This window comes from Buceros rhinoceros, unplaced genomic scaffold (assembly GCF_000710305.1).
Source record: "Buceros rhinoceros silvestris isolate BGI_N320 unplaced genomic scaffold, ASM71030v1 scaffold40353, whole genome shotgun sequence".
Taxonomy (NCBI): domain Eukaryota; kingdom Metazoa; phylum Chordata; class Aves; order Bucerotiformes; family Bucerotidae; genus Buceros; species Buceros rhinoceros.
The window spans coordinates 52,956-69,897 of NW_010405144.1; the positions used below are offsets into that span (position 1 = coordinate 52,956).

Consider the following 16,942-nt stretch of genomic DNA (forward strand, 5'->3'; position numbering starts at 1 on the left):
TCATATAGCTGCAGCAAAGGATCTCTTTGCTTATGACTTTTACAGCTTCTCATGTTTTTACTCCATCAATACTCACACATCATAATCCTTTCCACAGCAATACTACAGAATGTCACACTCAGAATACACAAACAAGAACACATCCACAGCTTTCATCACCTCTCAAGATCATCGGGTGTTTTACAAATGGGCATCACAGCAGCCCCATGAAGATGAATGTTCATTAGACTGAACAAAATGTTACTGAAATGGTAAGGAAAAACAGCAGTTTCCAGTATGATTAAAAAACCGTAAGAACAGACTTTCCGGACTTGAAAAATCACTACCCTGTTATCGTTTCTATGCTACCTAAGACCAAACCATTTTCCCCAACAAATGTAGCAGAACTAAAAATACTGTGTCTCCGGATTCTGCTCTTTCAAAATAATACCATTCTTGTATTATAAACCTACTATTATACAACCCCAAAAAACCTATTTACACCTATTATAAAACAGAGAAAGAGCAGACAAGAACCAAAAGGGCTTTCTCTGTCTGGAGTGCGTGTGTCATTCCCCCCACTCCAGCTAAGATTCACAGACTTACAGGGTGTCCTCGCCACACCACTCTCTCAAACATCTGCACTAGAAGGTAATAGATATACACTGTTAGTCTCATGCACAGAAGATATCCTGTCTCAGACCCTGCCAGGTGGCTGACCTGCTCCATCAGGGGTGATGGTTCCCAGCTTCACTGCCAGGGGATAACCTGTCTCCTTGTAGTGCTCCACTGCATGCCCATTCCCCCCACTGCCATCAAAGAACCACTTGCCACACAGCACAGAACCATCTGTCAGGTTCAGCCACAGATTCTCCCGCAGGTCACATTTCGAGCATTTCCAGCCGCTGCAAGAGAAAACAGGAATAAATGACAGAAATAAGTAGGGCAGGAACCAGTCCTGTATTTCCAGCTATGGTAGGTCAAACCACACACACACACTCAGCCTGGAGTCATGCAGAAGAACTGCTGGCTGAGTTGCTGGCTTTAGTTCTGTTGCTCTGGACTGTATTAGAGAGCCTACAACAATCAAACCTTATCACCCTCACCTCGGGGGAATCCTAACACCATTGTCTAACTGTACAAGTGTTTTGGCATGTTTAGATGCCTGTAGCTCTTCTTCCCAGGAGTCAGGGTCCTGCTTCCTGTAGGGCGATTTTGCACTGAGGAATGCATCGCATGCGATCGTCACCTGGAAAACAAATGTACGTCAATCAAAACCTAATATGATTCAGTGACTGGACAGAACTTGGCATTCAGCCCATTGCTAACCACATACAGAACAGGCTATCAGTAAGACTATTTATATACTTAAATATGCACATAATCTTCTGGATTGCAGTTGCTGTTATTTTAGCAGAAGAGTAAGCATGACATGTACCATGTGTACTTCCCTGGGACAAGCTGGCATCATAGTAAGGGAAAACAGGAGGATTTACAGGAGGTAAAAGCAGACTTTTAAAAATGACTGACTCTACTAGAACTGGTTAGGAAGAATCTTTATGTAAAAACAAGCACCACACGTAAGAGAACAAAGCACCATCTTGATCAAAACTGAAGCGGGAAGAAATTCCTAGCACCACTTGCACACACTCACTGACCAGTGCTGGTAACTCTTCTATATTGGGTAATGAGATTTCATAGTGATCAGGAAATATAACAAGTTTTGCTTCATCTTCGTATTCAAAATCATCACTGTTGAGATCACTGTTTGTCTCCAGATCTGGAAAACAAGATGGGGAATGTTAGGAGACTGTCCTGGGATCAAGGTTCCTAAATTGTGGCAAGGTACAACCATGAAGCATTGCTTGCCTGGCACCAGCCTGCAAGTTGTACACTGCCAGTAGTTTCTTCTGGCTAGAAATGTTTGTGAAATCCTGTTCTAAACTGAAATCCGACCATCCTGTGAGAGGATGTTCTGAGGACCACGATTTCCATCTTATTTTCATCCCCAGTAACAGACACGGTTGATTTCGCCCCTCTCCAAGGAGTGCCCTGTTGCAGACATCACATTCTGGGCAACAGCTAACAAAATTCTGCTCATCTTGGACAAAACCAGGATGTAATATTGCTGTACCTTTTAACAAGGATCTTGAAACGCTCCACAATATTGAGAGGAGGTCACATTAACCATACCCAAATTGCAGAGCAGGGATAATGCACCTCTGTTTCAGCCCCCCATATTTTACAGATCACAGACCTGGATGAAACATGCTATGGTTCCTATCCATCGTGAACCTGTGGCCTTCCTCCTGTGAAGATGTTCATGGGTGGAAGTATTCCCACATGTCATCCACAGTTTCAAATTAACTACAGCAAGTACAGTTATACCAGCATTATCCCTCTCTTGCTAACTCCACTCTGTAACCAATGTAACCATCTGTTTAAAAAGCACTCACTAATAATTATCAAACACACCTTCATAACGTTTGTGCACACTCTCATTCCAGTGTAAGGATGACATTTTGCTTAAACATGAGCCTTAATCAAGCCACATCCGCTAAAATGCTTGTCTAGAAGTAAGCAGACCCAGAGAGAAGCCAGAAGGGTATACAAGTAAATAAACAGCCAGTGTTTTTATCTCTGGCTTCGTCAAAAAAATTACCCCATGGTGAACAAGACCGAGTTAAAATCTTGCTCACTTCTTTCCAGGACAACTGAAGAAGTTAAGACCAAACACGTGCACGTTGTGTCAGACATTTCACAAGATTTAATTGCAAGAATATCCCGGGCAACGATGGGATCTTCTAGATCCTTCTCCCACCTGGAGATGCTGAATCTACTGTATTCCGATGTACCAGACAGTCACTGACACAATAAGGTTCAACCAAGAAAGAAGATGCATTAACAGTAGCTAAAGCTGGCTCTTATTTTCACTCCAAGTATTTAACGCTTAATGAGACACTAAATACTAAATGAACCTCGGCAGCAACGACTGCACCTTGGGAATGCCTGAAATCTCAGATGCGTATTTGCGAGAGAGGAGAGGATGACAGGACAGAGGACAGAATCAGAAAACTAAGCTCTCTGCCTACCCAGTGGGCAGCAACAGCCTGAATGTCCTAAGTAATAAAACAAGTATCAAAATACATTTTAACTTGCCCTGGAAAGACCACCTCTTGAGAGGAACACAATCCAGTTTCCATTCAATTTTTGCCTCACCTGCTGCACCAGCCAGTCCTGAGGGGTGACAACACCCACTGTCAGTGACTTCCAGCAGCATGACCTCTTTCTCAGCAGCAACCGACAAAAGCCCCTTGTCATGAGCTGAATATAGACAAGGATATTTTCTAATAGCAAAAGCATGATGTTCATACAGAAAATATTAACTCATTACTAATTGCCTGAATCACACTATTTTCATAAGGATCCCTTCCGGTACTGCAGCATAAGAGATAACCAGTGACCTCACTTTACTCCATGCTTCTTTCCCAGTTTGCATTAGGATCCCATGTTTTGACACAGGAATGAATCTCAACAGAGGCAGTCTGCAACAGTAACATCTTTCGCTCTGTGAAGCAAAGATCCTGAGTATGTCCAAGCTGACGATATATATGGCAACACATCTCAGAGAATTTTCACTGAATGCCCAGAGATATGATGATGGCCAGTACAGCAAAGCCAGAAGTACTGACCATCCCGTAAACAGAAGTTTCTCAGAGAGGATAAAGACTCAGAGTATGTTCAGACAGGTTCAAAGGCACCAAACTTCTCTTCCGGGGCCTGAAGTCACTCACTTCTCTCAGCCACCAGAGGGAACCTGAGGACAGCTCCCATCAGCCACTGTTCTCCACAGACACGTCTGAGACCTGCTGGTACTTTCATTTCCTCACAATACTGCCATTAGGTTTAAGGCATTTACAGTCTGCTATACAGGAACAGCAGTGATACGGTTGCCTGGGTTCAAAATCGGACACACGCTTTAGCTTATCTCACAAGCCAGACAGTACTGACTTTACTGCTGACCTGACCTGCATTTGAACCAGTGATCCGGGGATCACAGACTGAGTATCCTATTAGCAATCATCTGCTGCCATCTAAGGACTTCGCATGCTTAGGAGCATCAGCCTTTGTCTGCAATGGGTAGGGAAGGAAAGTTCCTTTTTACCTTCTCAGGCTTCATACCATTCATGTTACCAGAAAAGCAGAAAACCATGTCCCGTCAGCATGGCATTCTGGATGTCTGTCACATCTCTTATTTTAAAGAAAGACACACACCACTTCGCAATGGTTCCAGGGGAAAAAAGGGAAAAAACTGGCAATTCCAGTTTTTAAGGTGACATTGCAAAGCTGGCGTGCTTCCACTCCACACACCTACTCCCTCCCAATGGGAATTAAAAAGGAACACCAGTGCTTTTGGGCAGTTATCACTCTGAAGACAGTTCCTCAGGGTTCAGATGCAGTACCAAAGAGTGGAAAGGACTTCTAAGGTCACTAGCTGAAATCCTTTGAGATACAGCAGATGACCATATAGACTAATCCCTTTTGTTGCCTTAATGGTGACCAGTTGAAAACCCCCAAACCACTAATCATATTTTTAAATCTTGGCTTCTATGCGCTGAGAACCATAGCTGCTAAGTTCAGTAAGAAGTTCTACCTGCATTCTATTTTCTGTGCTGTGCAAGGGCCAACATGGCTAAGAAAGCATGAGCACAGATAGATACAATAAAAACAGACGACTATTACTTTGGAAGGCCATGGAGCCCACATTAAATCACAGCAGAAATTGACCCCATAGCCATAGGGCATCATGCACAGATTGCAGCCAGTTTCAAGCCTGGATTTCAAAACCAGCACAGAATTGAGAGAGGAATAAGGGTACTACATGAAAGACAAGCAGAGGGAAATCTACTTGAAAATGGAGCGTATTTGCTTTAAAAGTACCGTAAGGCTAAAGGCACTGAAACATAGGAACTTCCAAGAACTGTACTTTATACAGAGCTGTTTCTTGGACACGGATGTTCAAGATGCACTGTGAGTAGAAGCAGCTCTGGGCAAAAAAAAGGGGTTTACTCAGTTCTAAGACTGAGCCACAAGACAACCAGTCTGTAACCTTTTTAAAGATCTGACAGCTTGATGGTGAACGTCCACAGAGAATTATGACATCGCTCCCCTTGCAGTGGACTAACAGCTTTACGGTGTCTCCTCAGAGCCCCTATTAAACACTGTGGTCACTAAAACAAGGTGTCCATAGGGCGTAAGTGTTGTGTTGGGAGGCCAGGACTACAGGCAAAGCAAAATAACAGACACATTAAAACAAAGGCTTGACTGACTGTTATTTTGGGCAAGTGGTCAGTAGAGTAAGTTTACTTCAGCTCACAGGCATCACTTTAGTGACGGTGAGAAATACATTGCTGCTGAACTGACTGAAAACAGCAGCTGGAAGTGGAAGACAGAGTACTGTAAACCAGCCCACCAGAGGGGAAGAAGAGGAGGAATAGACATGCCCAGATCAGATGTAGACAAGTTACCAACTGACTGCACTAAAAATGGCCTAAGGAGACTCCAGGCAGGATCCCCAAACAGGATTTCCTGTGCATATGGATGTGTCTCTGTGTGTATGAAAGGGAATACACACAGGAAAATTGAATGAGGATGTTGACTAGTGCAGCTACAACTAATTTTGAAACCCTAGAAAGACATCTTAGGAATCTGGGCTTGACCCTGCTCTCACTGAAAGCAATGACAAATCTGAATTGACTTGGAAGTGGAGGACTGAATCTTTATTTCTTCCTGAAGCCTCTAAATAAATGAATTGCAACTATAAGCTATTCAGTTCACTTGTGTTCAGGCACATCTAAAACACTGACCTCATCAGATGAACTGTAAAAATGGAGAAATTAAAAAAAAATTCCCTTTACAGTCACAAGGTTCTCCTTTGTGGCAAAAGGAAAAGCAAAACTTTCTGCTAGGATCATTTTGGTCATTCACTACTTGTAAAATAACATTCGAATTGCTTGCTACACCTCCAAAGCATTAGTATGCTGCTCTTATTGCTAGATACAGACCTCAGCCCTTGGATTTCTGGCACAGTCTTGTGTTAAACAAGCAAAGCTAAGCCACCAAAACTCAATTTCTTAACTATTTTGTTAGCAGCATTAGCCTTTGTTTATCTAGTCTAATTTCCACAGTTCTACCTAAACCAGGAAACTTATAGTAAGACTTTTATTAGTGTAAGGTATTTGCTCATCATTCTATACTCAAGTTTAAATGGCAAAGCCAGAAAGCACCAAGGGTTTTTCATGGTTGAGTCAGTTCCACTGCTACTGCTGAGGAACGTGCACAACTTTAGTGGGCTAAAATTTAAAAATAGCATTATGGAACACTCAAATTCTCCTAAATCACAACCTCCTATTCATAGATATATACTTACTTATAAAAACAAACTTAAACCACTCCTGGTGAAAGTCCTGTTACCAAACAAACCACCCTTACTGAAAACAGGGTTCTGCTGCTGGCTGCTATGAAATCTAGGAGAGCTAAGTGGAGCTGTGGTCAAATCCAGGCAGGCCACTCTTACGAATGGTCTTTACACCTGGAAATAGTACTCATAAGTGCATTCGCTGCTGTAGGCAGGCAGATGCCATTCAGGTAAAGCTCATCAAGTTTACACATTCTCGCAGATTAAGTGGATGTTCTCTCTTCCTTTCCAAGACCTTCTCCGAGACCAGCCTGCATGTCATGGATACTGCTCCTCACTGACACTCATCTCACCAGCAATTACCATCCTCACAGTTCTGCTTACAGAGCTGTTCATGTGAGTACTTCAAAACAGTTTTAATTGATGGTCTAAGTTAGCCCTGACTTCGCTCAAAACAGCTCACACAACTCACCGCACTGGCAGATACTGCTGTGGTAACTGATCTGGAACAGGACATCTGTCTACAGGACAAGTTTTATGACAGCCACTCTGCCAGCTCTGTGTAGCCGAGTCCAGGCTCCGGCATGAACCAACAGATGAGAGGTTCACTTCTTTATAAAGCAAAAAGACCACAAAACATAAGATGTTGCTCTACGCCTGATGTTCTGCTTCACTCTTTCACTGCTGCTGGCAACGGAGCTGACATCTTCAGACAACTATTCAGACCACCTCTTCCTCAGAACTAACCTAGAAAACAATGCAGAGAGGATACTACTCCATGCTACCTGTATCAACAGAGTTGATACCATTTTACCCCCAGTCAGCAGAGGCTACAAAGAGGACTACAGCAGAACAACATACCAGATGAGATACACTTTCAAAACTGCACCACCTTCAGAAGATCCCTTTGACCAGGACACCTGGAACTGTTGCACCAGTTCTCAGGAGTAACAAAACGCTTGTGCGCAAGGACAGAATCTGAGGACTCCAACATGGCACATGAGACACTATGCCATGTGCACTGTGTGCTGGCCTACCACAAGGACCGGAGCCCCAAAATGTATGTTGCAGATCAGCAAGACTAAAATCTGACCGTGCTTTTGTACGTCTTGTTTACACTCACAGTGCTAACACTTTACAACCACTGCTGCATTGCAGCCAGCTTTGTTTCGGATCCAACTATTTCATAATCATCCAGTGACAAGCATTATTTTCAATCTAAATGGCATTTTGACCAGCATCTGCGACTTAACAGTCTCTTCCTACATAAGGAGTTTCATTTCTTTATGACTCGTCTCAAGACTTTCTTCCTAAATCCTCCTTGCAAAACTTACTCCAGATATTAACAATGATTTAATCGATCACAATCTGCACAGGCCTCTTAGGGACATATTCCACAGATCAAAGCAATTCCAAAGGTAGGCTGTGCTATTGTTTCCCTTCAGCCATAAGAGCTGGCAATTGTAAAGAAAACATTTAACCTCTCCGTTACCAGAATAAAAATTCACTATTTGCTATGAATAGTGAAAGAATAAATAATAGATGAATCAGAGAAATACCATAAGTGGTGGGAGGAGGGAGAATATAGGCTTTGCATCACATTCCCTTCATCCATATTTATGAGGCCCTTAGGTTTTCTGGATAATCTCAATCAATGGATATTGCATGAAATGGACATGGTAAGAAAACTACCTTCCATGAAGCAAGGAGAAATAACTGCGTGCACAGCCAAGTAAGAATTGGTAAGAGGTGCTCATGATTCATTACAGGAGAGACTACATTATCACTTAAGAATACTTCCTTGTGTAACAGCTTTGAAATGGTAACAACCCTTCCTATGATGAGCTGCTGAGCAGAACAGCGGCACACTTGAGGCCATGTTATATCTAAACATCAAGTACGGATAAACATTTTAATAAAAGGGTGCTTTGTGGAAATTGCAGAGAAAGAGAAAGGACAGAATTAGTCAAAAAATGCCTATCAAACCCTAGGCTGTTTGAGAATAATTGATGGCCTACTTTAGATTAAAATGTTTCATGTATGCATACACATATCTCTCAATATGCATGAAAATTGCTAAGAATTACTGATTTGTCTGGACCAACGTTAAAAACTAGAACCAAAAGTTAAAAAGAAAACACAACAGAAGAAGAAAACCTGCAAGGAGCCCCGAAGCCAGACACAATGGTGGACAGAATGCAAGTATATTTGCAGACAGGGTCAGAAAAGGACTGTGTTAAAGCAGCTGTTCACAATACCTAAAAATAGCTTAGCATTCCTCCTTTTCGGTAAAGCTCCACCAGATGCCCCCGGTACCTTCTGGAAATAGAGAAAGAAACAATTAAAAAAACATCAACGTGAGACAACAGTAAATCAGCAATAACCCCACGCCATCACCATTTCTGACACACATCTACCTGTTTACAGTCTTTCATTAAATCACAGACCTCGCTGAGCAAGGATGTGAATCATCCTCTTCATACCCCTCTGACAATGGGACTCCACTCACCACTGCTTACTGCCCCCGGGGAGTGAGAAAGCCACCATCAGAAAGAACCCTGCAGACTTTACTCTGCGAGCAACTAAGCAGAGCATGTCTCATGGTCACTGCAAGCAACCGCTGTTCTGTCAACAAGTCAGGGACATCTAGCATCACTCAGACCTCTCACCGCTAGATCCCCTACAGTATTTCTTACTGTCTAAAGGTGAATGAGTGAGGGGAAGAAAAGGCTATTTTCTGCATAAAAGATTCAATTCTTCATAAATAATTCCAGTATGACCACTTTGCTGTGATCTATTAGTTCACTTAGTTTTCTTCTATCCAGAAAAAAATGCCCTTTCCATCAGGATCTATTGCTGCTTCCATTAAGATCAATCCCAGTTACCACCATGCTGTCTTAATGCTAGAAAGTATGGAGAAAACCTGACAATACCCAAGCAGTTGTTCAGGAAGGATTTTATTTTTTCATTTAAGATTCACAGCAGAGAACTGGAACTTCCAAGTGATGACATTCAGTTTTGAGCACTACTTTCCCAGATCAAAATACCTCAAACTACTGGGGAAAACGCTAGTGGCTGAGGAAATAAAGAAGTCGATGCACTTGCTGCTTAAGCTGTTTATTAACAGGCACCATTAAATCAAATCCACTTTAATCAAGTAAGCCTCTGTGGCTATAACGCCAACACGATGCATTATGTAGTCTATAATGCTTGTGTAAGTGGTGAGGTTGTTAGGCAACATTTTTTTTTTTAATAAATACTGGGATACAACAGGTGGAGAGAAACCAGCCAAGAACCTGTCAGCCGAGGGAAAGTTCATGTTTGCCTCTGCTCCTTGGTAGGTGACAGGGTCACATATTTTGGGTGGTTCCCTTCACCATGTAAATAAAGCTTTGGCCAAAGCAGATTGCTTGAATCATCAGTGAGGTCTTATGCATCATAGAAAAGCTTTCCACTCTTAGAAAGAGCAGATGCCAACACTCCTTAGTTGCACTTCAGAACAGACCCTATTATCCATATACATGAGCCTTAGGGAAAGGGAGTCGGGGCTGCAACTCCAGCACTTAAAAAAACCCTCCTCAATGAAGTTAAAACAACAAGCACAGAACATTTTTTCCTTAATACTACTGGAATTTAACAAGTGGAAAGGAAGTAGCCAAGAATCCAGATCTATTTTTAAAAAAGCAGCAGCAAAACACAACAGAACCCAGTCACAAATATATTACAAATAGATTACACATACTCCAAGGATTATACCTTCAGAACTAAAGAAATGTTCCAAATACTTGGAAGTTCCAATTGAATTCTGATGTCACCAACCAGGACATTGTGAAAGTCATCACGACTAGAGATTTCAAAGAGGAAGAATTCACATGGAGCATTTATCACTGCCAGCCTGACATTAAATACTTCAGCTTGATTTTTCAAACTGCTGAACACATCCTAACTGGAACTGCAGATGCTCAATACTCCTGAAAAACCCAGAACCTGACAGGTTTTTTTTTTTACTTTGTTTCTCTGCTTGTCAGAAATCACTGAAAACGTTCCCCATTCACAAAATTTTGGCTTCTCACAGATATGACACACACAGCGAATGGGAGACCACACAATGCATCAGTAGTGGCATTAAATCCCATTTGTGATGCTTCTCATTCGAGGTGTCAGTGTAGCCTATTCTGTGTTCTCTAACTGCACCGTTGCCACATTTTTTTATAACATCCCTGAATAAAATCCAGGAACCCATGGCTGTAGGAAATTTCATGCTTCTCTGCCCAGTGTTTTCAACAGGGGTGAGGTACCACTATAGCACCAGGCTTTCCAGGGTTGAACACCATCCAGGCAGCTGTACACAAGTCATGCACTACAGCAAGGTGGCTGATCTAAAAATACTGAAGAGTGAAACTCTGAGAAAAAAGAAAAAAAAACCATTTTCTTGATGTAGCTAGGAATTGTACCAGAGGGTGCTCCACAACTTGTGTGTGTTTCTGATGATTCAGCAGACACCTCTGGTGCTGATCTGCCACTGGCAGATAGTCCAGCTCTACTCCAGCCAACAGGCTGAGGATCTGATCTTTATTTTCTAACTGAATTGTGACAAGATACACAACTGGTACTTATTCCAAACACCTTTGGAAGCAAACAAGGATTTCTGCGGCAATGCAGTGCATTCTGCAAGAACGATGCCAAGGGAACGACAAGCAAGAGCAGCAGCCTCACTAAAAGAATCTTAAGATAGCATATCCAATGCCTTTGGCTTTACTGTATCCTATCGCCATCAAAAGCTTGGCTTAAAAAAACAAAATCACAATGCCACAAGTGCCAGACACTTCATAAAACTGCTCCAGTGCAGGCCTGGAGTTTCACACTGCTCAAAGGAAAACACGGATAGCACATAAGAAGCAAACAGTCATGGTAAACAACATCCGCAGCTAATGTATGATGTATGACGAACCCTATCTATACATGCTAGATGACACAACCTTCACCTGCACTGTACAGTCAGACACTGCTTCCTACCAAATGACCCAGTGCACCAGGGTGTCACCAGGGTGTCACCTTCAAACACAGAGGCCAGACCCCTCTGCTACATCATGATTCACAAGGAGAAAAATAGGAATCACTGAACTAGTTCAAGCAAAGGGGCACGCAATACCAAACAAACAACACTCCGTATATTTGTTTCCCCCTTTTGGAGTTCTTCAGCCTAATCTTTATCCAGGAAGGGAATTTTTGAGGCTTCATTTTCACCCCCGTTTACCTTAATACTGAAAATTCCTAGGTCATGTGCTGGAAGAAAGTTGTATACAAGGAAAGCTGACAGGATTTCTGCCCACCTGTCTCTAGTGATAGATATCATGTTTCAGGAGTGTTAAATTCTCTCAGGAGAACTGTTGCTAAAACAAGACTAGGCTCTCCAAAAACTCAGTGTGAAGGAAAATGCTGCTATCAACCTTACAAGGAAAGAAAATTCTCAACTATAACAAACGTCATTAATCTCAACCTGGGAGACATGCAACCCACCTCACTATACTTCTGTTAAAATATGAATAGTCATCTACTGGAAATAAAATAAGGTGTCAGAGCACTTTATATAACTCAAGGCCTTCATCATCCAGGGGAAACATTGCTGTAGAATGAGAAACATGAAGCATTCTGTCCCACTCCAAGCAGCTATTTTAGGCTCTCTAACTTGCCATAAGAGACAGAACTGACAGGAGAGTGAGCTTTAAGCAAATCCAGTGCCTTCCACATAGCTCAGATCAGAAGTCATTAACAGCCTCTAAAGATGCCAGACAAGCCACATACAAACAGAAGCACAGGTTCTAAGTTACTGTTGATAAGCAGTGATATTATGGAAGAACAGTGAATTAAGTTTGTGTGTATCCACCCACATCTGTGAGGGTGCAAGACTGAATGAGGGCAGTGGGTGGCTCTAGAATCCAGCACTAATTTAAGCTAAGCTTTAGATCCCAGACCGGGTCAGGATTAAGGCTCATGATTTAATTGTACAGAAATCTCAGGATGAAAAGAAGTTTTATCACCCTGAGATGAAACCTCATACAAAAGAAAAAAAGTCTCAGAAGTTTCCAGCCAAATCTGAGAGGAACACAGAAATTTTACATTTCAAAGGCAGGTTTCAGAAAAGCATTTAGTTACCTACAGCATGCACATAATACTGAGGCAATACGTATGTGATACACAGAAGAGTGCAGTGAAAAGGATCGGCGGAAGTCAGGCAACAAGCCGTCTTTAAGATCTGACTCTTTAGGGCTTTTGATTCATCTCAGAACTGAAGCAATAGGATTGGTTGGGATCCAAGCACCTGAATTCGATACCTGGCCCCAAATCTTAACATCTTCACTGTCGTCATTCAAGGTTTGGTCTATGTCTGAAACGCACAAGAGACCCAAGAACTGCCAAGGTAGTTAGATGGGAAGCCATAAGTCTCACCTCTACCACATGTCGTTTCAGATGCAAATATACACACTGTCCTGTCTTCCGGTAATGCCTTTCGATGTGCTCCCTTCCAAATCCCAGAAAGGTGTTCGTGCACACATAGAGACCTCCTTCTGAATCCTAGAAGGAATGACATAAATAGTTACAGCACAGAAAGAACTGAATGGGGCAGAAAGGACCCAGCAAGCAGGAAAAAACAAAGAATTGCAGATGCTTTCTGTTATCAAGCAAGCACTTAAAACATGGCTTTCATAGCACATTATGGTGTTTATATTATCAGCCCTCTAAGAAACTTCCACATCATATCTCAGCCTATAGAAATTCACCAAAATGGGTTATTTCACAGCTACAGATTAGCGAGCATCCAGATTGGAGGTTTAGACGCTAGTCTTCAAAAACGTCACTTGAGTGCCCAGTCCACAGAGATTTGTAGGTGCAGAAATTTGTAAAGCATAGAAATACTGAAGCACAGACATTTGTTTGAAACAGTAGAAAATTTTTTGGCCATTTGATTGCAAGAACAACATTCGAAATCAGAAGGGTGGCAGTGCTGATGGTCCAGGGATTCAGTCACAACTTCTACTACTGATGACAATCTTGTCTGATCTTACAGCTCTTACAAGCGACTAACAAGAAAATTGGCAAGCGTTTTGTGAACATTCTTCAGTATCTATCAGGGAATCTCTCTATTCATGCAATTAGCTTGGAGACAAGAGCACGACAAAGGAATTATAAAGATATATACTCCTGGTACTAATCACAAATGCTGACATTTCAGTAACAAAACCTGGCAGGAGTCCCATCACTTTTTGCTCTCCCAAAAGCTGGGTGTTCATGCTGGCTGTTATCGGGTCTTGTTCCATTTTAACACCGCTCCCAGATCTGTCCTACATCATTCAGACTGCCAAGAGGACTTTCAGTCATCTGGTTCATTAGTGTTGGATCAATTTTTCAAGCCCTCTCTAGCATGTATTGTTTCGAATAGGTGGTGCATAACAAAGATTGAGCCTTTCAGAAGCACTGTGACCTTCCTTCTATTGTGAATGTGTTTTTGCTATTGGATAGTACAGAACATCTCATGTGAAATTCCCCAAAGAACAACATGAACTAAATTCATCCAACGGCACCTTAGAAGTCAATTTAATAAATATATAAATAAAAATCATTTTCAAGTATTGAGAATTGTTACAGCAACAACTGCTTTGACAGGACACCACTGAGAGTGCCACACCTGAAACACATTCAATAGAGTAAACCAAGAAGTTCTCTCCTGCCTGGCCTACCTCTCTTCAAGGCTCTGCCAGGCAGGAACCTCTGCTCTACCTCTGAGCCCAGCCAGGACCCTCTCTACCAGCGAGCACAAAGCAGCCATGACACAAGTTAGGCTCTCTCCAATCCTCTCCTAACCAGCACCAGTTAATACACCACCTTCTCTTCCAGAAAAGGAAGCTGAAGGGCTAATGGTGTTGAGCCGTTGTTGCTTATTTGATACCTGGCACAGACCATCTACAGCCTGACAAGGGTCTAAACCCAGTTAATTCTCCCCAGTCTGTTTCAAAAATTGGCATGGAGCATTTCTATAGGACTTGAAGGAAAGTAAAATTCCATCTTATCTACAACCTTCATCCATACATGTATGTTGCTCCTTCAAACATGCTCATTTGAATTAATACAACTAAAGCCAGAACTGAAGAACTGCCTCAGACACCAATAAAAACTGGTACTTCCACAGTGGCCAGCAGAGCCATGGAGCTGAGGAACAGAACATGGAAACCAGGGAATGTTTTACCCCAAGACTTCAGAAAATATCTCTTTTTCACCTTTCTCTGTGTAAACCAATGCACACAAGCTTCAGCTTTTCAGATTTTGCTGAAAGATGAACATGTAATGAACGACAGTGCTGTTGTTTTACCTACTTCTAAAGGACAAAAAATTGCACTGAGCTTTCCAGGATTCCAACAAGAATCTGAAGCAAAGGTTTAGACTATCTGCCATTCACACTTCACACAGATCATGAAGTAATTTTTCCAGCATCACAATGTTCAGGTATCACAATGATTTTCTCTGCAGAGCAAAATTTAGCCATCTCACTTCTGATCTGCATAACCCCTATCCGAGATTCTATTAAAAAAAAAACCCCAAACAGATCTTCTGAATTTGAAATATTCACAGCCTTGAGAACAGGGCTGATGTCTACAGTTGTAGATATTGTGCCCAAAAGTAATAAAGTGGTTAAGAGAAACCCCAAATCTGGTATTCAAAATACTCATAAAAACCAGTTATATTTAAAATGTATGACCTTTATTTTAATTTCCACTACTCTTTCACAAATTTATCTACTTTACGGCCCATTACACCTTTGCTGTCTTCTCTTATACTCTGTATTCCAAATCTTTTTTTGTTATCTCCTTCCGTAAAAGTCATAGATGTGTCCTCTACAAGAGAATCCTACAGGTACGGAGCCTAAATGAAAACATATAGTGTGGTCGCTCTAGGGGCTCAGGAACTTTGTTTAGAATTTTGTTTTCTTGGAGACCATTCTCTCTTTTTCTGGAGAGAATCCAGGAGACCACTGAACTGTTTCTGATAAGCAGCCTATGACAACAATCTGATACTTTCAGTATATGAGCTAAATGTAGAATCTGAGTAAGTTGGTTGTGGTTACTAGCAAAACAGTATTTCTCCTGGAGAACATGGACAGACTATGCTCTCAGGCCACTTCAACAGCCTAAAAAGATCACACCTAAACAGGGGCACGTGTCAAAAAGACACCTTTGCAGAAGGTTTTATAAAGGATTAGGCCCTGATTGGAGCTCAAAGAACACTCAGCTGTGATCTGAGACTGGCTTTGTGCTGGCAAATTGAACCCTACTGAGCACCTGACCAGTGCTGATCTTTGTAATCAACATTGACTCTAGATATGTGTGAAAGTTTATGCTGGAGGAAAGCAACCTGTTTAAAGTATTGAAGACACTATTTTACACCAGAAAAATACAGCTTGTCCTGAGAGACAAAGCCAGGAATTTTTCCTGTGTTTTGGGTTTTTTTCCCCCCCTTACTCTTGCCTCAGCATGTATTGGTCATAGAGTGTGAAGTTTACGATAAAGTAATGTATAAACATTGCCATCTCTTACTACTCCAATCCAAAAATATGGTTGGGGCAGAAGCTCGTACTTCCTCAGGACTTGATCATTGGCCATGCAAGAGTAGACTGGTCTTCTTAACCTCTAAAGAGAAGTAAAGGTGATTGCTCTTCCCTGAATTTCCTCCTCTTCTTTACCGCTAAGATGGCCACAGCATGGCAGGTGCTTTGTGGACAGAGAGGGAAACACACAGTCCACATCAGGAGAAAAGTATTTAAAAAAAAAAAAAAGCTGCTCTTACTTATTTGGGCAATAATTTGTTTTCAGAGGTAAGATGAGGAAGGAAAGGGATAGGGAATCCACAGAGAAAGAGAGCGAAATAGCGGCAGTTCCTCCCTCACAGGCCTGAGGAACAGAGCAAGGAAGAGGTCTGGCAAACACAAGTGCCAGTCTGCAAGGAAACAGAGAGATCACCACCTCACTTCACATACACTTGAGGTACCAGACACCTACAGCTTTCAAACTCTGCTAACCTGATCTGGAGTTGAACTAATGACCTGCATCCCACTACCAAACCTCCATGCCATGCCCCCTAAGGGAAATCTAGCGTTTAGCAATTTCAGCTCCTGAAGTGGCTCAGACAATAACAGGTTTATGAAAACACACTGCTGTGGTGACCTGCTAACATGGCAAACGGTTACCATGGCACAAGGTCCACTATGCAGGTGCTTGCTCTAGATCCACTAGAACAAGGGTAGAAGCTGCAAATGTAGGTATCAGAAAAGAGATTAAAACGGCACCTTGACTCTTCACAAGCCTCCGTAGCCAAACACATAGAGTTAAAAGATTATTCATCCTATCACATACAAAGTAAAAAGTGCCCGTTATGACAGACGATCACTGGCTGCTCTGCATTCTGCCATGATTTCCATGCAAGTGTTTCCCTTCAAAAACCACAACCACATAGAACAGTCATGGGCTCCATTCAGTGTCTGTTCTGCCGGAA

At 42.1% G+C, this 16,942-nt stretch overlaps 1 protein-coding gene across 1 annotated transcript in view; it reads right to left on the reverse strand.

Moving 5' to 3' along the window:
* The window catches only part of USP13 (ubiquitin specific peptidase 13 (isopeptidase T-3)), a 46,839-nt gene that overhangs the window by 24,554 nt on the left and 5,343 nt on the right, over positions 1-16,942 (reverse strand). The window contains exons 3-7 of the mRNA XM_010133598.1: positions 12,848-12,973; positions 8,656-8,716; positions 1,638-1,759; positions 1,086-1,228; positions 700-884 (exon numbers count right to left, since the gene is read on the reverse strand). Coding sequence (XP_010131900.1) covers positions 700-884; positions 1,086-1,228; positions 1,638-1,759; positions 8,656-8,716; positions 12,848-12,973 — 637 coding nt within the window. The remainder of the gene's footprint in view (positions 1-699; positions 885-1,085; positions 1,229-1,637; positions 1,760-8,655; positions 8,717-12,847; positions 12,974-16,942) is intronic.